Raw genomic sequence first — 22,081 nt, 5'->3', positions numbered from 1 at the left:
GAAACGCTAGAGTTCCTATGGAATAAAGTCCAGTCTACGCTTACAGATTTAGAGGTGAAATATGATAAGCCCACCCATTTAATCGACGGCATAGACGCATTGGAAGTTAAAGTCCACACTTTGTCAAAGAAACTTAAAAGAACGTTAGGTGTCTTTCACAGTATGAAAGAAGACGTTCCAGAGCTACCAAAATTGAATCTTCCTCAATTTAATGGAAGTCCCAAAGAGTGGCCAACGTTCTTCAACTTGTTCTCCGACATGATCCACAAAAGGAAGGATATCAGCGACACAAGGAAGCAGAACTACCTGAAATCATGCTTCAAAGGAGATGCCCAAATGGTAGTAAGCCATTTGTTAAGTGGAACATCTGCTAGCTACAATTCGGCGTGGGAACTTATATGCAAGCGCTATAAAAATAAGCGCAAGATATTCGCAAGCACCGTTAACCAGTTAGTGGACATGGAACTGCTGGAGAATGATGATGAAGGCAGGATCCGCCAATTCTTGGACACAGCAAATGGGAGTATTCACATCATTAAAGAAGTAGGCCAAATTGGTAACGATGCTGATGTACTAATCGCTCAAATTTTGCTACGAAGATTCTCGACGGAAGTCCTACAACTTTACGAACAACATGTAAAGAGGGCCAGAGAAATTCAGTCCTTGAAAAATGTACTCAAGTTTATTGATCAACTATTCAATTCAATAGACGCAGTACAGATAAGGGCCGTCCAGACGGTTATTGAAGCAAAGAGAACGAACTACAAAGGATGCCGTTTTTGCAACCTGGACAACCACGAAATTACCAGGTGTTCAAAATTTAAAGCAGAGCCAGTTAAAAAACGCAAGGAGTTTGTAACTAAAAGTGCTCTATGTTTTAAATGCCTAGGTTCCCATAGCATGAAAGAGTGCCAAAAGGATTGGTCATGCAAGTATTGTACCAAATCACACAGCAATCTGCTTCACGAGGATGCGAGCGAAAACGAGACCTTCAGCAGCAATTGTCTCAAAGAAAACAACGGACAAGATACGTTGTTGGCAACAGCGCTTATTCGGATCAAAAACAAGTTCGGAAAATATGAGCAGCTAAGAGCCCTCATCGATGGAGGCTCCCAAAAGACATTGATATCTGAAGAGGCCGCTCAACGACTACAACTGCGCCGAATCAAGCGGAAAGTGGGAGTACAAGGAATTTCACAAAATGTTGAAGTTAAAAAAAACAGCGTTTGCTTGACAATCAAACTAAGGATGACAAGCAAATTCGTCACCAGAACGGAGGCACTCCTTATGCCAAAACTGCAAAGAGCTCTACCGAGCAAGAAAATTGAAATGGACATCAATAAGGACTGGATGGGCTGCAAGCTGGCAGACCCACATTTCAATGAACCCAGCAGAATCGATGTTGTGATTGGCGTTGATTTACTCCACTCAGTAATGTTGGGAAAAGTTAAAAAAGTCAACGGTATACTGAGGCAAAAACTGAACTTGGATGGATTATTTCCGGGAACATAGAGCAATAAACAACAAGGTGATCAGCACAACAACATGCCTGGATAACCTCGAACGCTTCTGGAAGCTTGAAAATAACTCAAGCGGTTCAAAAGAGAACAATAAATGGGTTGGCGAAGGCCGGCTAGTCTCCATACCATTTAAAAAAGACTTCGAGTCAGGAAAATCGCGCAAGCACGCTATGACACGATTACTGCATATGGAGAACAAATTCAGAAAGCATCTATAAATATTCACGGAATATAAAGACTTCACTTGACGGAAAATATTGATGGAAACTACAAAGCGGCTTGAGGGAGCTTATGAAACTGGTCTCTTATGGTCTGAAGATGATGTACATTTTCCGGATAGTTACAATGCAGCTTTAAAGAGATTAAAGGCTGTAGAATATAAATTGGAACGTAATGGAAAGTTCACAGAGTATAATGATGCTCTCATGGAATTTGTTAGAAAAGGATATGCAATAAAAATGTCGAACGAAGATGCAGAAAAGGTTGGTCCGAGGACGTGGTACCTACCACACTTCTCTATATACAATGTTAATAAACCAAACAAGATACGGCTGGCATTTGACGCGGCTGCAATGGTCAACGAAGTGTCATTGAACTCCAAATTGCTGAAAGGACCAGATGAGAACCCGCCTTTACCGAAGATATTATATAAATTTCGACAGGGCAAGATTGGAATATGCGCGGATATAAAAGAGATGTTTCTTCAAGTATCAGTACGAGAAGAAGATCAAGACTTCTTGAGATTTTTATGGAGGAGTAACTGCTCAAACGGAAAAGTCGATACCTATAAGATGAAGGTTATGATATTCGGCGCTTCGTGCTCACCGTGAAGAATGTAAATGCGTATCAAGCTGTAAAATATAAAGATGAAGTGATCGACGCGATACACTCAAAACACTATGTGGACGATTATATTGCTAGTTTTCAATCTGAAGAACAAGCATGTGAGATAAGCAAAGAGGTATGTCGAGTACACAAAATGGCGCATTTCGAACTGAGAGGCTTTGTATCAAATTCAACGGAAGTACAAGCCAAATTAAACAAGGATACTGACTACAAGAAAGGACGAACGGTTAAAATGGACGTTGAGGCCATTGATAAGATTTTGGGTATGCATTGGCAAAGCACAGATGACAACTTCGTATTTGACTTGAAGTTAAATAAGGTGGATAAGGACATCGTAAGAGGGATTAAGTGTCCATCTAAACGACAATTGCTCAGTTTAGTGATGTCAATCTATGATCCATTTGGAATGTTAACGGATTTAACAATATATGGAAAAAACTTGATGCAAGCAGTGTGGCGACTTGGAATAGACTGGAATGATTTATTGCCCGAGGATTTATTCGTTCGATTTAAGCAATGGATGCTCCAAATCGAAAAGGTCAAGAATTTCAAGATAGGAAGATGCTACTCACCCCATTTTCTATCAAATGAAGCTGATGTGGAGTTGCATACATTTGTAGATGCAAGCGAACAGGCATTTGCTGCAGTTTCATATTGGAGGATAACAGTAAACAATCATACTAATGTTGTATTCGTTGCAGGGAAATCGAGATGTGCTCCTTTAAAACACTTGTCGATACCCCGGCTCGAATTGCAGGCTGCAGTACTTGGAACGAGACTCAGAAGCTCAATTTTGGAATGCCACGACATTAGCGTGCGGCGGTCAGTAATGTGGACAGATTCTGAAACGGTTTTATCATGGATTGGCTCTGATCAACGACAATATAAGCCGTTTGTGGCTCATCGAATAGGTGAAATCTTGGAATCAACTGATATAGACAGCTGGCGGTGGATTCCTACCAACATGAATGTTGCTGATGTAGCTACGAGGGCACACAAGAGTTTGAACTATGTGCCAAATGGGTTGTGGACAACAGGTCCAGCATTTCTGCAACAAGATGAAACAAGTAAGAAAGCTCTAGTCGAGACTGCTCGACTAGGAGATACCCTGAACCCTCTAATCTGATATTCTAATCATTATGCACTTCTTTTATGCACACATACATACACATGCATCCACACGCACGCATAAGCCTGCGCTCTGCTAACTGCGCAGTAAGAAGCGACTGCGCTTGGGCTGTGCTGCAGTGTGGGCAATATTATGAGAATTTATTTGTCGAATAATTTCTTTTGTAAACATATGATCTTAATGAAACTTTCAGAGTGTAATCATATGGTAAATATGTGTGTACATTCCAAAGCACAAGTCTCTAGTACTTGAAATGCGTTTTTTACAAATTGGGGGAGAAGGGGGCGTGGTATCCAAAATCTGTAAATTACAAAATCTTTGTATCGATTAACTTTATATACAACACAAATTTGAAGACTCCAGGTCTAAAAATGCTCAAGTTAGGCTAAAAAAACAAAATCAATTTTTCGATTATTCTCGATAAAAAAGTTCTCGGACGATTTATCGAAAAAATAAAGCAAACTCGTACTGCGTATGGTACACACGAGTATGCATGCCAAATTTCAGCTCTCTAGCTCTTATAACTTCTGAGATCGACGCACTCATACGGACGGACGGACGGACGGACGGACGGACGGACGGACGGACAGACGGACAGGGCTATATCGACTCAGCTCGTCACGCTGATCAAGAATATATATACTTTGTGGGGTCTGCCACGCCTCCTTCTGCCCGTTACATACTTTTTCACAAAACCATTATACCCTGATTTCCCATTTTCAATGGGTTCAGGGTATAAAAATTTGGCCAGCACAGAAAATGAATTATGTAAGCGAGGACTCAACGGAACGTCGTAAACACATATTGATGGTATCAACAGTTTCTGTGATTGACATACGATTCTCAAATTATATGCGATTGAAACGTACTGTCGGTTGGATAGTAAGATTTATGAATCAACTACGTAAACAGAGAATAACAAATTCAATAAAAGAACTGACATCACTGGAATTACAGAAGGCAGAAGTCATATTGTGCAAAATGGCACAACAAGACGTTTTTGCACAGGAAATAGATGACCTGCAGAAACATGGATCTGTATCAAAGAATAGCGATATCTACTCATTGGCTCCCACACTTAGCGAAGAAGGAGTGATAATTTTACATAGCAGACTTGGCAACGCTACAGCGGTGGCGAAAGCCAATAGTTTTGCCGAAAGATCATCTGATTACTAAATTAATTGTAAAGCGATATCATGAGTGTTTTCATCATCAAAATAATGAATTGATTATTGCAGAAATTAGACAGAAATTCTGGATCACAGGTTTACGTAATTTAGTCAAACAAGCAAAGAAAAATTGACACGATTACTGCATATGGAGAACAAATTCAGAAAGCATCTATAAATATTCACGGAATATAAAGACTTCACTTGACGGAAAATATTGATGGAAACTACAAAGCGGCTTGAGGGAGCTTATGAAACTGGTCTCTTATGGTCTGAAGATGATGTACATTTTCCGGATAGTTACAATGCAGCTTTAAAGAGATTAAAGGCTGTAGAATATAAATTGGAACGTAATGGAAAGTTCACAGAGTATAATGATGCTCTCATGGAATTTGTTAGAAAAGGATATGCAATAAAAATGTCGAACGAAGATGCAGAAAAGGTTGGTCCGAGGACGTGGTACCTACCACACTTCTCTATATACAATGTTAATAAACCAAACAAGATACGGCTGGCATTTGACGCGGCTGCAATGGTCAACGAAGTGTCATTGAACTCCAAATTGCTGAAAGGACCAGATGAGAACCCGCCTTTACCGAAGATATTATATAAATTTCGACAGGGCAAGATTGGAATATGCGCGGATATAAAAGAGATGTTTCTTCAAGTATCAGTACGAGAAGAAGATCAAGACTTCTTGAGATTTTTATGGAGGAGTAACTGCTCAAACGGAAAAGTCGATACCTATAAGATGAAGGTTATGATATTCGGCGCTTCGTGCTCACCGTGAAGAATGTAAATGCGTATCAAGCTGTAAAATATAAAGATGAAGTGATCGACGCGATACACTCAAAACACTATGTGGACGATTATGTTGCTAGTTTTCAATCTGAAGAACAAGCATGTGAAATAAGCAAAGAGGTATGTCGAGTACACAAAATGGCGCATTTCGAACTGAGAGGCTTTGTATCAAATTCAACGGAAGTACAAGCCAAATTAAACAAGGATACTGACTACATGAAAGGACGAACGGTTAAAATGGACGTTGAGGCCATTGATAAGATTTTGGGTATGCATTGGCAAAGCACAGATGACAACTTCGTATTTGACTTGAAGTTAAATAAGGTGGATAAGGACATCGTAAGAGGGATTAAGTGTCCATCTAAACGACAATTGCTCAGTTTAGTGATGTCAATCTATGATCCATTTGGAATGTTAACGGATTTAACAATATATGGAAAAAACTTGATGCAAGCAGTGTGGCGACTTGGAATAGACTGGAATGATTTATTGCCCGAGGATTTATTCGTTCGATTTAAGCAATGGATGCTCCAAATCGAAAAGGTCAAGAGTTTCAAGATAGGAAGATGCTACTCACCCCATTTTCTATCAAATGAAGCTGATGTGGAGTTGCATACATTTGTAGATGCAAGCGAACAGGCATTTGCTACAGTTTCTTATTGGAGGATAACAGTAAACAATCATACTAATGTTGTATTCGTTGCAGGGAAATCGAGATGTGCTCCTTTAAAACACTTGTCGATACCCCGGCTCGAATTGCAGGCTGCAGTACTTGGAACGAGACTCAGAAGCTCAATTTTGGAATGCCACGACATTAGCGTGCGGCGGTCAGTAATGTGGACAGATTCTGAAACGGTTTTATCATGGATTGGCTCTGATCAACGACAATATAAGCCGTTTGTGGCTCATCGAATAGGTGAAATCTTGGAATCAACTGATATAGACAGCTGGCGGTGGATTCCTACCAACATGAATGTTGCTGATGTAGCTACGAGGGCACACAAGAGTTTGAACTATGTGCCAAATGGGTTGTGGACAACAGGTCCAGCATTTCTGCAACAAGATGAAAAAATTTGGCCAGCACAGAAAATGAATTATGTAAGCGAGGACTCAACGGAACGTCGTAAACACATACTGATGGTATCAACAGTTTCTGTGATTGACATACGATTCTCAAATTATATGCGATTGAAACGTACTGTCGGTTGGATAGTAAGATTCATGAATCAACTACGTAAACAGAGAATAACAAATTCAATAAAAGAACTGACATCACTGGAATTACAGAAGGCAGAAGTCATATTGTGCAAAATGGCACAACAACAGGTTTTTGCACAGGAAATAGATGACCTGCAGAAACATGGATCTGTATCAAAGAATAGCGATATCTACTCATTGGCTCCCACACTTAGCGAAGAAGGAGTGATAATTTTACATAGCAGACTTGGCAACGCTACAGCGGTGGCGAAAGGTGTACGAGAGCCAATAGTTTTGCCGAAAGATCATCTGATTACTAAATTAATTGTAAAGCGATATCATGAGTGTTTTCATCATCAAAATAATGAATTGATTATTGCAGAAATTAGACAGAAATTCTAGATCACAGGTTTACGTAATTTAGTCAAACAAGCAAAGAAAAATTGTCAATATTGCAAAAATGCAAATGCAAAGCCGGAGGCGCCGTTTATGGGGCAACTGCCCATACACGGGTCTCGACTACTTTGGTCTGGTAATGGTAACGGTAGGACGACGTCGAGAAAAAAGATGGGTCGCGTTGTTCACTTGCTTGACAGTACGAGCAGTTCACCTGGAGTTAGCAGAAAACTTGTCTACCGACGCATGCATATTATGTATACGAAACTTCGTAAATAGGCGAGGCATCCCCGTACGGATTAGGTCGGATATGGGTACGAATTTCGTGGGAGCTGACAATGAAATACGAAATGTTAAGGAAATATTTGATTTCGAGAATATTCAGTCAGAATTGGCCAACAATGGCAATTCAATTGTCCAGCAAACCCAAGCTCTGGGGGCTGCTGGGAACGTTTAGTTCAATCAACGAAACGCGTATTGGCAGTTACTTTAAAGCAACAAGCACCACATGTTGAAACTTTGAGAAGCTTACTCATTGAAGCAGAAAATATCATTAACAGTAGACCACTAACACATGTCGCAGTTGACTTCGATGATCCGCAGCCACTGACGCCGAATCATTTTCTACTGGGAACATCAAACTCAACTCAAACACCTGGAGATACTAGCGAGTATCCACATCGGAAACAATATCGGATTTGTCAACAATTGAAAAACAACTTTTGGAAACGTTGGTTTCGAGAATATTTGCCAACACTAACAAGACGCACAAAGTGGAACGTCAAGAGAAGGCCTATACAAATAGGAGATGTTGTCATCATATGTGAGGACAATCAGCCGAGAGGCAGTTTTAAGAAAGGCGTTGTAATCAGCACCATTCCAGCTAGAGATGGAATCATACGTATAGCGGAGGTGAAAACATCAACGGGTGTTTTGAAGCGTCCCGTATCTAAATTAGCTATTCTAGATGTTATTGGTAAAACTCCCTCGTAGTTTAACGGTGGGCGGAATGTTGTGAATTAAAATATATCAAACGTTAATTTCGAATTAGATATCTATTTCACCCCTGTAAGTTATCGATAGGTCGCAGCCCTGGTCTCAAGCTTCGATATGTCGATCAGTTAGTCCACTGACCAGAGAACACATAGACTAGACATGTAGAACAAACTTTTTCAACACCGAAAAAATGCGCTGAACGGACCGGACAACTTCGTATTTGGTCGGCTCGGTCTTCTGAGGCTCAAGCAGTGAAAATAAGGCAAGACAAAATCAGTGTGCTGCGACTGCTGCCACGAAATGCACGCATTACTAAATGAAGCACGGCTATGTGCTCTTTTTCCTTTACTCACTCTCTCCCTCTCTTTATGCTCTCTCTCTCTCTATATGGTCTCTCAAATAGCAGCAGCGCACAGAAATTGAATATTGTTCGCGACGATCCCAGCTCTTTCCTCTTGAGTGAAGAGTATACCGAAATCATAAAAGCATTTGTCACGCTCATGCAAACAAAATGTAAGCGTTTCGATGGTTATTCGTGGGAAGGGTATGAAAGCGTTGATACGCATAAACAATATTATTTCGCGACGGGCAAGTACACACACACTTGTAGTCCCTTGCTACATATATGAGCATTTGTGACCTGCGTGCGTTACTCTTGCTGCTTGTAGCAATTTTAAAGCCCAGCATTTGCATTTGGTCGGTCTTACGGACTGTCATAACCACTTTAAACAGATGTACTATGTATGAACATACATACTTATTTACATAAGTACATTTATATATTATTATTGCTAATCATGTTTATAAATGTGTTTATATCCGTAAATAATTATATATAATTAAAATTATTTTATACACATTTTCAACCGAAAAAATTATTGTAAAACACTACTAACTTTATTAAATGCTTTGCAATATATGAAATACACATGTCATATTATACTCAAGCTTTACTCATTATTGTCAAAAATTTCTAATTAAGTCATAATGGCCCATTTGATAGTCACCCTACGATTCAAATCATACAAAATTTACAAACTACTAAATCCAGAGACAATTAGCTTGCCATCCCATACAAGCATACACATACACAAATGTATGTATGCATGTGCTCACTTCACAAGGCAGACCAACGGCAAATTTTGGGCTGATAATAGACGAAAATACTGAGAAAGAATTGAGTTTCGCGACGCACGCACACAAAAGCACATACACGTAGCAAGGATGTAAATGTGTGTGTGCATGCTCGTCGCGAAAATGTATTCTTTCTGTGCAGAACAGGCTGTGCAAATTGTAAAGCCCAAAATTTACCGTTGGTCTGCCTTGTGAAGTGAGCACATGCATACATACATTTGTGTATGTGTATGCTTGTATGGGATGGCAAGCTAATTGTCTCTGGATTTAGTAGTTTGTAAATTTTGTATGATTTGAATCGTAGGGTGACTATCAAATGGGCCATTATGACTTAATTAGAAATTTTTGACAATAATGAGTAAAGCTTGAGTATAATATGACATGTGTATTTCATATATTGCAAAGCATTTAATAAAGTTAGTAGTGTTTTACAATAATTTTTTCGGTTGAAAATGTGTATAAAATAATTTTAATTATATATAATTATTTACGGATATAAACACATTTATAAACATGATTAGCAATAATAATATATAAATGTACTTATGTAAATAAGTATGTATGTTCATACATAGTACATCTGTTTAAAGTGGTTATGACAGTCCGTAAGACCGACCAAATGCAAATGCTGGGCTTTAAAATTGCTACAAGCAGCAAGAGTAACGCACGCAGGTCACAAATGCTCATATATGTAGCAAGGGACTACAAGTGTGTGTGTACTTGCCCGTCGCGAAATAATATTGTTTATGCGTATCAACGCTTTCATACCCTTCCCACGAATAACCATCGAAACGCTTACATTTTGTTTGCATGAGCGTGACAAATGCTTTTATGATTTCGGTATACTCTTCACTCAAGAGGAAAGAGCTGGGATCGTCGCGAACAATATTCAATTTCTGTGCGCTGCTGCTATTTGAGAGACCATATAGAGAGAGAGAGAGCATAAAGAGAGGGAGAGAGTGAGTAAAGGAAAAAGAGCACATAGCCGTGCTTCATTTAGTAATGCGTGCATTTCGTGGCAGCAGTCGCAGCACACTGATTTTGTCTTGCCTTATTTTCACTGCTTGAGCCTCAGAAGACCGAGCCGACCAAATACGAAGTTGTCCGGTCCGTTCAGCGCATTTTTTCGGTGTTGAAAAAGTTTGTTCTACATGTCTAGTCTATGTGTTCTCTGGTCAGTGGTTAGTCGTAAGAAAGAGCTGAAGAACGGCAGCACAACACATAAAAATAAATTTTACAAGTTTTACGTTTATTTGTTTAATTGTGAGGCGGCTCCCTAGTCACCGCCTCACGATCGTTTGAAATGAAGAGTTATTTTGGTTATGAAAGAAAGAGGGGCTGTTTATAAAGAGAATGGAGAAATGTTTAGTTTGGAGTTAAAATGGAAAATGTTTATTTTGATTGGACTATTATTGAAATTTATGAAGTATTTAGTTTATTTTGTAGCGATTAAGATTTAGAGTTAAGTTAGCAAATTAAGTAGGCTTAATTAGGATTAGTTTTGTAGTCAGTAAGATTTAGCCGTAGGAATTAGAGATTAGGTAAAAATTAGTTTAATATATTCTATATTAATTTGAATTCGCATTTGAAATGCCGCCCAAAGCGCTGATTTATCGGCGATCGGCGGCGCAACCCTGCGTGGAGAATTGTAAGCGGAGAGTTGCGTCGCCGACGCCGAGCGCTTTTGAGCGAGCGCGAGAGATCGAGGCAGTCGTTGGCGAGTCGGTTTTGAAGATAGTCGTGTTAAGTTTTGGCGAGTGATTTTGAGTGGTATATTAGAATAAGCGGCAAAGAAATAAAAGAAAATTGAAAAAAAAAAGGGTGAATCGACGATTTTGTTGAATAAAACGGCGAGCAGTGTAGAGTTTGACGGCAGCGAGGGAAAAGAAGGCCGCAGCAAAGAAAAGAAAAGAGGCGATACGCAGCAAAGTTCGACGGCGGGCCCAGAAACGAAGAGAGAAAGGCAAGCGGTACACGTGAGTGGCGGTCCCCGCATTAAAGTTCCCCCCCCCTCTCCCATTTCCCGGCCATTAACATTAGATATTCCCCACCCCCCTGGTGTCTCACTATTTCAATTAAATAAATTTTCTTGTGAGAGCACCCTGGGTAGACTGAGTCTACCCCAGCTGCAAAATTACTACCTTACAAGTGGCGCCCGAGCAGGGACCTGAGGGAGGTGCGCGGTATCGTATGGCCGAGGGGAAACGGCGGAAATAAATACATATATAAAAGTGCTATATTTTGATATATAAAACATTTAAATTGTGATCGAGAAAAGTAGAAAATTTTATGGGTGTGTATATATATGTGCATATGTGTTTAGCGATTTTGGCGCGCGCTGTACTTTTCGGCGCCATAATTGTTTTACCGTTACTTTTCTTTTCTCGTCGCTTTTGAATCTTAATACCCTGGACAGCGCGGTCGCTGTGTGGTATATCCGTTTGGTTGCTTGTATTTCCTCACTGCTTCAATGTTTGGTTTTGGTGGTAATTAGATATATGAATATATATGTATAAGTGCATGAGTGAACGTTGGTGCTTAAATGTGCGCATATATGGGGGTGTATATTGGAATGAATACATATATGTGGTGCATGTAAGCCTATGTGAATAAAGGAATATAAGGGTATATGGATATGTATATACAGATGAAGAAACGAGAATATTGTTATATGTTCGAGTAGTGGCCTGTTTTGACACTTGAATATCTTCTCTAAGTGGCAAGTCGAGTGTACCTTGCGAGTGAGAGAAGAAAAGTAGGGTATATCGGTAACGACAAAAAGACAAATTGCGCGTCTAGTTCGAGTTTTGGCGCGTTAATTTTGTGCATGCTTTTTTCGCTAATATATGTATGAGAATACGCATTTGCATATATGTGTGTCTGTTTGTATGCATGTCGGTGAATATATGCAAGCATATATATATGTATGCAGGTTAGAGCGAGCATACATATATACGCGCTTTGTTCGTTTTTCCTCCCACTATTCGCTATATGTATATATGCATGCGAGCGCATAGACGAACGAGAGGAAGAAAGCGAGGGTCAAATTTTGGCCGCTTGTCAGTTACATATGTATGTATGCAGGTTGTAGCGCACATACATATATACGCGCTTTGTCCGTTTTTTTTTACTCTCGCTATTCGCTGTATGCATGCATATACGCATATGTGAGCGCATAGGCGAGTGAGAGAAAGAGGTGAGGGTCAACTTTTGGCCGTTTGTCCGTTACGTGGGTCCGCTGTGCCCTACGTAGGGCATATGCGGCATGTGGGTATGAAAACGCATTGCATCGAGAATCGTCCGGGTTTTGGTGGCTTGGGGCCCACTATGCAGCTCGTCTACTATAGTTCGCTTACCCGTGCGTTATTTCGTGATACCCTACCCAGGGCATATCCGAAATGAATAAAATAAAAAAAAAAACAAATAAAATAAAATAAAATAAAATAAAATAAAATAAAATAGAATAAAATAAAATAAAATAAAATAAAATAAAATAAAATAAAATAAAATAAAATAAAATAAAATAAAATAAAATAAAATAAAATAAAATAAAATAAAATAAAATAAATTGATATATAACAAATAAACAAGGCGGAGCGAATCAGAATGTAGCAGGCGTAAAGTGAAGAGAGATGAAACAAGTAGGAAATGAAGGAGGGCAAGATTCGATAATGAAGATGGAGTGAAGCAACGATGAAATTAAACAAAGGTATCGAAAGAAAACGATCAAGGAAAATGAAAGTGTGGGAATGAAGACGAAATACAGGAAGTTAAACGAAGGGAAAAGGAATTAAATGCGTATAAAAAGGAAGCGAAAAGGAATGAAACGAATGAACGAGGAAGATCTAACTGAAAGTAAATACGGGGATGAGAAGAGGAGATGAAGTAAAGGCACTTAAACATTAAAAAAAAAAAAAAAAAAAAAAAAAAAAAAAAAAAAAAAAAAAATAAAAAAAAAAATAAAATAAAATAAAATAAGAAGAAATAAAGAGAATACAGTAAAATTAGAATAAGTGATCAAAGGGTAGGTTAAGAGGAAATAAGATAATAATAAGACGATAAACGCAAGCGGAATTGTAAAAAAAAAAAAAAAAAAAAAAAAAAAAAAAAAGGGAATAAATGAATGTAAATAAAGCAAAAGTAAAAGAAAACGAAATAAAATGAAGTAGATTATGAGAAATAAAGAAAAGGAAGTGAAGAGAAATAAAGAGAGAAAGGTTAAGAGAAATAAATAAAACAAGATAGATTAAGACGAATAAAGAGAGATAAAGCAAAGCTAGAATAAGTGTGTAAAAGCAAGGAAGAAAAAGAAGAAGTAAAACAAGATAGACTAAGATGGTAAAGGTTAATAAAATTGTATATATATAAGAGAATTTAAAAAAAAAAAAAAAAAAAAAAAAAAAAAAGAGAGAGAAACAAATAAGTCGAATAACAATAGAAGAATACGAGGCAAAAAAAAAAAAAAAAAAAAAAAAAAAAAAAAAAAAAAAAAGATAAATAGGTATAAATAAATAGATTCGAGATGGAGGACGCCGAATATCACAACCCAGGATTAAGCGTCGGGTGGATCTACCAGCGATGCAAGGAAGAGTTGATCGCGATAGCGCGAGAGTTCGGCCTGGATGCTGAGGGCCGAGTAGAGGATCTAAGGAAAAGGCTCTCTTCGTTCATACAGAGCAGCAACTATTCGGCAGAGGCCAAAGCGAGACTGGCCGACATTGAGAGGCGCTTCGCGAAGGTGTCCGAGTCCGCTCCGGGAGGCAATGCGCCAAGCATGGGCAGCCGAACTTATCAGAAGTCGGAGCCGGATTTACGGAAGGTGCAAGAACAAGGTCCCGTCCAAGCAGAGTCCCTGAGACTGAGGGTGCCCGTGGCGAATAATGCGGCGGCGCGACGGCGCGAAGGGCAGAAGGAAGAAGACGAGGCGTTAGCGACGATTCCGAAGACTGGCCAGCGAGTTCCCTACGCCCGCGATCCCATTAGAGAGGTCCCCGCCATGGGGAGTCGCCGAACAAGTTCGCAAATGGGGCATGCGGTACGATGGCCGAACGGACCCGTTGGGCTTCGTGGAAATCGTGGAAGAGAGAGCGATCACATACGGCATTGGATTGGATCAAATGCCACGAGCGATGAGCGAGGTATTCGCGGATAAGGCGGCGAAGTGGTTCCTGACCAGCGGTTTGAGGAATGCGTCGTGGGTCGATTTCAGGAGGGAATTCTTGGATTTCTTCCTCCCCCCGCAGTACTTCGAACGCCTGGAGGATCAAATAAGGTCGCGTCATCAGAAAGAAGGAGAAAGTTTCAAGGACTACCTAATCGAGCTTAGGTTGTTGATGCGGCAGGCACGATATAGCGCGGCGCAGGAACTGTATAGAGCATATGAGAATGCGGCCCCGGACTATCGGTTATATGTGAGGCGTCATGACTTTGCCACGCTCACACAACTCACGCAGATGGCAGCCGAGTATGAGAATGTCCAAGGTCAGAGGAGAGAACAAGGCAGAGAGGCTGTGGCAGATAAAACGAAGACAGCATGGTCGAGGCCGGCGGAAAATCGACCAAACAACCCTTTCCGCACACAGGCGCCGGGATCCCAAGCCAGAGGCCAAGCAGCAGGAGCAGCGATGGCGTCCACGGCGACATCCCAAGAGGCTGTTCATCGTATGATGGTGCAGGAGGGCGAGTCTGGAACGGCGACACGACGAACTTGCTATCGGTGCGGGCAAGTAGGCCATTTCGCACGCGAATGTCAAAGCGGGCAAGCACCGTCCTGTCAGCGATGCGGAAGGAAGGGGAAAAGCACGCGGGAATGCTGCGAGCGCGACGACGCGGGAAACGGAATGGGGCGCCCCCCGCTGGAGCGGGGCGGCGCCGTTTAGATAGCAAAGATGAGGCGAAGAATACACTTTCGGTGGAAGAGGGAAGGATCGTCGCGGCGGTGGTGATTGGGGGTCGAGCGATGACGGCCACAATCGACACTGGAGCCACACGCAGTTGCATAAGCGAAGACTGTGTGCGCAGGCAGGCGATCCGAGGCGAGATCCAGGAGATGCAATCGCGGATTAGATTGGCTGATGGATCTACGCTGGAGATAACGAAGAGGATAAGCGTAGAGGTGAGTCTCGCAGGAAAGGTTGCAAAGATGACGTTGCTCGTCATGCCGGCGATGCTGGACCACCTTATCCTGGGGATGGATTTCTTGTGCGTTATGGACACCACATTGTGTTGTGGTAATGCAGCGCTCACCATGAGGATGAAGGAGAAGCCGAACGAAGAGACGTCCCTGAGAAGCGGGCCACACGAATCGAAAGAAAGCGATCAGCCTGGAGGGCCACAATCGCTTGCTCGATCGAGGATTCGCGAGAAGGAACGAGAGAGAGGCCCCGAGACACCACGTTGGTCCCCGACGCGGAGAGAGGGCGCGGCGTCAGCGGACGGAGGATTGCCGATCGATGGGCAGGGCACGTCGCAGGGCGACGGACCATCTGATCAGCCAATCAAGAAATGTCGCACGATCCCGAAAAGAGAGCTCGGGAGGTGTCCTCAGCTGGCGAGGACAAAGAATCTGGAGGACGAGCCAAAGGAGCATCCCCCAGAAGTTAGGTTGGTGGGATTGGAGGCGGAGGATGTAGACGAAATTCGGAGTAGTCGGTCACCGCAGAGCCTAATGGACCAAGAAGAGGATGAGGAGAATGCAGAGTCTTCCCCCGACGACACAGGGTGGCCGGAGGACCTAGAAGACGAGCTGAAGGAGTTCCTAGAAGTAGAGCTGGCGCTTTTCGAGGGACTGGATGGAGTGTCAAACATCGCCGAGCATAGCATAAGGATGCGGGATAATAAGCCTCTTAAGCAAAGATATTATCCCAAGAATCCGGCTATGAGGAAAGTAATTGACGAACAGGTAGACGAATTGATTAGAGTTGGAGCCATCGAGCCGTCGCGGAGCCCGCATAGTGCCCCTATCGTTCTGGTAAAGAAGAAGACCGGAGATTGGCGTATGTGTGTGGACTACAGGCAGCTGAATGCGCACTCAATCCCAGACGCCTACCCAGTTCCACGTATCAATCACATTCTCGAGAGGCTGAGGCACGCACGATACATATCCACCCTGGACTTGAAGAGCGGATATTGGCAGATCCCCATGGCAGCAGACAGTAGAGAATGCACAGCTTTCACGGTCCCGGGGAGAGGATTATTTCAATGGCGAGTCATGCCATTTGGCTTGCATTCAGCAGGCGCTACGTTTCAGAGGGCGTTAGACACGGTAATAGGGCCGGACATGGAGCCGCATGCTTTTGCATACTTAGACGACATTGTGGTGATCGGCGCGACGAAAGCGCAGCACGTAGAGAACTTGAGGGAAGTTTTCCGCCGATTGAGGAAAGCCAACCTACGAGTAAACCGGAAGAAATGCAGCTTCTTCAGGAAAAGGTTGGTCTATCTCGGGCATGTCATCAGCGAAGAGGGGATACGCACAGATCCCGCAAAGGTCGAGGCTATCCGCCGCTTCCCGACACCATCGACTCTCAAAGAATTGCGGCAGTGTTTGGGAATGGCGTCGTGGTACAGGCGATTCGTGCCGAACTTTGCATCGATGGTGGAACCAATGACGAGACTCCTGAAGAAAGGCCACAAATGGGAATGGAACGACGAGCAAGAGGAGTCACTGAAGCAGTTGAAAGAGAGTCTTACGACCGCGCCAGTGTTGGCGTGTCCCGATTTTTCGGCGAGGTTCATACTACAGACGGACGCCAGCGACTACGGCTTGGGCGCGGTGCTCACACAAGAGGTCGAAGGCGAGGAAAAGGTGATTGCGTACGCTAGTCGAAAGATGTTGAAAGCGGAGCTCAATTATTCAGCTACAGAAAAGGAGTGCCTAGCAATTGTCTGGGCTATCAGGAAGATGCGTTGCTACCTCGAAGGCTATCGATTTGAGGTAGTTACAGATCACTTGGCATTGAAGTGGCTTAATTCGATAGAGAGTCCCACGGGGAGGATCGCGAGGTGGGCGTTGGAGCTACAGCAGTTTCAATTCGACATCCGCTATCGACGAGGGAAGCTGAATGTTGTGGCCGACGCACTCTCTCGACAACCTGTGGAAAGCTGCCAGCGAATGATGGAAGCCCATCCCCCTTGCAAATGGATAGCGAGGATGCGCGGGAGGATCAAGGAGGATCCAGAGAAGTACAAAGATTACGTTGAGGAGAACGGGCAGCTGTACCGTAACCTTGGCCACCGGGTGGACGACGAAGACTACATTCCCTGGAAATTGTGCGTCCCAACTCACCAGCGGAAAAGAGTGCTGCAAGAGTGCCATGACGCTCCCACGGCAGGGCATCAAGGCGTGAGGAAGACGGTTATGAGGTTGGCGCAAAGGTACTACTGGCCGGGGATGTTCCGTGAAGCGGCTCTATACGTGAAGCGATGCGAGGAGTGCCAAAAGTTTAAGAGCGAGCAGCGCAAACCAGCGGGTCAGATGTTAACCAGGCAAGTAGTGGAGCCCATGTCGATTCTGTGCGCGGATTTCGTAGGCCCTATGCCTCGTTCGAAGCGCGGGAACACCATGTTGCTTGTGTTCCATGATGCGTTCGCCAAATGGGTGGAACTGGTGCCGTTGAAGAGAGCAACCACGGCGTTGCTGCAAGCGGCTTTTAGGGAGCGCATTTTGGCTCGATTCGGAGTCCCCAAGATATTCGTCTGTGACAACGGCGCGCAGTTTGCGAGCAGGGGATTTCGGTCATACATGGAGTCTCTGGGGGTACAGCTACAGTTCACAGCCCCATACTCCCCGCAAGAAAATCCGACCGAGAGGACCAATCGCACCGTAAAAACGATGATCGCCCAGTACATCGAGGGACATCAAAGTTCGTGGGATGTGCTGCTACCAGAGATATCGTTAGCCATCAACTCTAGTGTCGCGGATTCTACTGGATTCACGCCTGCGTTCCTAATGATGGGCAGAGAGCCTCGCCTCCCGTCTACGCTTTACGACGAGGTCACTCCCGGGTCGGCAACGAGGGAAATCGACTTAGAAACACGGAAAGAGATGATGAAAGAAATCTTCGAAGTGGCCCGTAACAATCTGCAAAAGGCGTCGAAGGACCAAGGCAGGTATTACAACCTGCGCCGACGAGAGTGGAGACCCGCGCTAGGGTCGATGGTTTTGCTGCGGCAGCACCAGCTGTCCAGCGCAGCGGAGGGCTTCGCGGCGAAATTGGCGCCCAAATTCGATGGTCCCTACAAAGTCGTCCACTTCATTTCCCCCAACGTGGTGCGACTCACTCGAGCGGGCGAACGAAAGAAGAGGGTGGCCAACATTTCCCAGCTTAAGCCTTTTTACGCTGAGGAGGAGGAGACCGGCGAAACGGTGCTGAGAGAAGAAACAGAAGAGGAGGGAAGATCCGATCGGCGCAAATCGAGCATTGGCACGCCGCTCGGAGAATAAAAGAGTCTCGATTGCATGAAACCCCGCTATCCCCTCTACCACCTCTTTGAAAACCTCACTAATCTTACACTAACGCATTAACCGTTTTGGTCAAGAAGAGATACGAGAGAGAGCGAATATTAATGTTCTAATTCCCACAGATGAGCGAAATGGAAGAAGACATAATCACGATCAGTGGTGACGAGGAGTGGGAGGATGCGTTTCCTCAAGGGTCGTCGTGGGAGAGGCAGCCACACGCCGGCCCAGTCCCCTCCATCCATCATTCCACTATCAATTTATCGGTGGCTCTGGAGGATGCAATCATGGTGTTGGGAGGACGTCTCACTACGCTGTACATACCAGCGCCTGGAGTGCAGCGTACTCCACCGCACGCGGAAGAGCCGGCGTCTACTCCCGCTTCGCCGACTCCATCCGAGGCGGAGATCCTGAACATATCGACAGATGAGGAGTTAGAGGGCTGGGCCAGCCCGACACCCTGGGCTGCGAATGGAAGCGAGGAGGAGGGCAATGCAGAAGAGGTCCCCGACCAGCTCCCGCCACGCGAGGTAGAAGGCGGCAGGGAACACTGTCCCTCCGCCCTAAATCCTGCCTCGAGGGTGGCGTCGCGAGTGGAAGCCGGAGAGCCTGAGAAACTTTGGACGAGGAGGGGCGAGCAGCGAGAGCAGGCGGAACCGATGCCGACTACACGGCGACGATTAGGGGATGAGCGAGGCGATAGCCGACGCCGCGACTCCGCGCGGGTCGCATTTCGCTATGTTCCGGGGGCCGTGGAGAACAGACGTGGATTGGCCCAGCCGGTATATTATCCGGAACGCACGAGTCGACGGGCTAGTGCAGGTCGCCGGGATCGAGGTGCCAGGTCCCCGTGCGTCGACGGAGTGCCGAGCAGCGGCAGGGCGGACCGACGGAGACGGCCAACAGACGACGCTGAGCCGCGGCCAAAATGGCGGAAGCTGAATGATCCCCGGCTGGCAGGGTCGAGCCACCGGCGAGAGCTGGAGGATGTCCTCGAGGGATGGGAAGCAGGAGAGGCGTCCCAGTCGAGCGCGGAGGATAGCGCGGGACAAGAGGTCTTCGTGTCCATCCCGCGGGATTGGACAGTGCGCCCGGAGGGCGCGATTCTGGCCGAAGAAGTGGTGGAATTGGTGAAAAGAGAAGCGGAGGCTTGCGGTCGCCGACATCGCCGCACACGCTTCAAGGTGACGTCGGATGCCGGAGTTTATAATGTCACGGTGGCGGCCACAGGAGCCGTGGTCGTCTCCTTGATTAAGTAAGGGGGGGGTGTGAGGCGGCTCCCTAGTCACCGCCTCACGATCGTTTGAAATGAAGAGTTATTTTGGTTATGAAAGAAAGAGGGGCTGTTTATAAAGAGAATGGAGAAATGTTTAGTTTGGAGTTAAAATGGAAAATGTTTATTTTGATTGGACTATTATTGAAATTTATGAAGTATTTAGTTTATTTTGTAGCGATTAAGATTTAGAGTTAAGTTAGCAAATTAAGTAGGCTTAATTAGGATTAGTTTTGTAGTCAGTAAGATTTAGCCGTAGGAATTAGAGATTAGGTAAAAATTAGTTTAATATATTCTATATTAATTTGAATTCGCATTTGAAATGCCGCCCAAAGCGCTGATTTATCGGCGATCGGCGGCGCAACCCTGCGTGGAGAATTGTAAGCGGAGAGTTGCGTCGCCGACGCCGAGCGCTTTTGAGCGAGCGCGAGAGATCGAGGCAGTCGTTGGCGAGTCGGTTTTGAAGATAGTCGTGTTAAGTTTTGGCGAGTGATTTTGAGTGGTATATTAGAATAAGCGGCAAAGAAATAAAAGAAAATTGAAAAAAAAAAGGGTGAATCGACGATTTTGTTGAATAAAACGGCGAGCAGTGTAGAGTTTGACGGCAGCGAGGGAAAAGAAGGCCGCAGCAAAGAAAAGAAAAGAGGCGATACGCAGCAAAGTTCGACGGCGGGCCCAGAAACGAAGAGAGAAAGGCAAGCGGTACACGTGAGTGGCGGTCCCCGCATTAAAGTTCCCCCCCCCTCTCCCATTTCCCGGCCATTAACATTAGATATTCCCCACCCCCCTGGTGTCTCACTATTTCAATTAAATAAATTTTCTTGTGAGAGCACCCTGGGTAGACTGAGTCTACCCCAGCTGCAAAATTACTACCTTACATAATGATCATTTAAGTATGTTTAAATAAGATTAATGAGTGAAATATTGAATATAACTATGGACAAATGGAATAAACCAATGGAAAAACTAAAGAAAACGACTAAAACTTATTCTATTTTCGTGATGTAATAAAATGAAATTACTTGCTAGCAAGAGTAGCAACAGTATGCTTATATGCAATTTATACAAATTCGGTTTTTGTTAAAATTTACCTCCCATCCCTTAATTCACCCCCTCACCCTCACTTTTGTAAAAAGCGTATTTCAAATACTAGAGACTTGTGCTTTAGCAATTACATGCATATCCATGTTATAATCATAATCTGAAAGTTTCATGAAGATCGTACGTCCACAAAAAAAGTTATTAAACAATTAAGTTCTCATAGTAAGCGCTCACTGCCGCCCATGCGTGTTTATGCTTGTGTGTGTATATGTATGTATGTGTTTGTGTATGTGTGTGTATGTGTTTGTGTATGTGTGTCTGTATGCGTGTGTGTGTATGTATGCCTGTGTCGTGCGTACGTGCGTGTGTGTGTGCGTGTTTCTTGTGTAAGCTGAAAGACGCGAAAAATTATTGAAATATCTATTGCTCCAAGGGTTCAGTGGATCTCGTAGTCGAGCAGTCTCGACTAGAGCTTTCTTACTTGTTATACCCTGAACCCATTTTCAATGGGAAATCAGGGTATAATGGTTTTGTTGAAATGTATGTAACAGGGAGAAGGAGGCGTGGCAGGCCCCACAAAGTATATATATCCTTGATCAGGGCGACGAGCTGAGTTGATTTGACCTTGTCCGCCTGTCTGTCCGTCTGTCCGTATGTATGAACGCGTCGATTTCAGAAGATATAAGAGCTAGAGACTTCAAATTTTTTGTAAAATGTTCGTAATTACAGCGCGGATATCGAGTTTATCACTAAAAACCGATAACTCATCCCGATCTTTTTTTATCGATAAAAAAAACCTTATCGAAAACCAGTTATAAAATTATATCTTCTACACCTTTATTGCTAGAGTCTCCAAATTTTTAATGTATGCTTATATGCAATTTATACAATTTCGGTTTTTGTTAAAATGTACCCCCACCTCTAAATTCACCCCCTCACCCTCACTTTTGTAAAAAGCGTATTTTAAATACTAAGACTTGTGCTTTGGCAAATTCATGCATATTCATGTTATAATCATAATCTGAAAGTTTCATGAAGATCGTACGTCCACAAAAAAAGTTATTAAACAATTAAATTCTCATAGTAAGCGCACACTGCAGCCCATGCGTGTTTAGGCGT

The 22,081-nt window shown here is 43.6% G+C and overlaps 1 protein-coding gene across 2 annotated transcripts; it reads left to right on the top strand.

Moving 5' to 3' along the window:
• Positions 1-10,174: 10,174 nt before the first annotated feature.
• LOC149270101 (uncharacterized) lies at positions 10,175-21,713 on the top strand. 2 transcript variants are annotated; one of them, XM_089465851.1, is made up of 2 exons: positions 10,175-11,151; positions 18,774-21,713. In XM_089465851.1, exon 2 carries the CDS (start codon positions 18,774-18,776, stop codon positions 19,905-19,907), a length of 1,134 nt encoding a protein of 377 aa, XP_089321977.1. In that variant the 5' UTR covers positions 10,175-11,151; the 3' UTR covers positions 19,908-21,713. The 2 variants fall into 2 exon arrangements, with proteins under 2 accessions (XP_089321977.1, XP_089321976.1); XM_089465850.1 differs by having other exon boundaries at positions 10,175-11,164.
• Positions 21,714-22,081: the final 368 nt, after the last annotated feature.

The sequence above is a fragment of the Drosophila arizonae genome, chromosome 3 (assembly GCF_054131065.1).
Source record: "Drosophila arizonae isolate 15081-1271.41 chromosome 3, UAZ_ARI_1.0, whole genome shotgun sequence".
Taxonomy (NCBI): Eukaryota; Metazoa; Arthropoda; class Insecta; order Diptera; family Drosophilidae; genus Drosophila; species Drosophila arizonae.
Note: the sequence above shows the minus strand (reverse complement) of the source record. Positions and strands in the feature narration are given on the sequence as shown.

Bases quoted from the DNA above. Each gene is read 5' to 3' on its own strand.
- LOC149270101 (XM_089465851.1), top strand. From the start codon at position 18,774: ATGAGCGAAATGGAAGAAGACATAATCACGATCAGTGGTGACGAGGAG.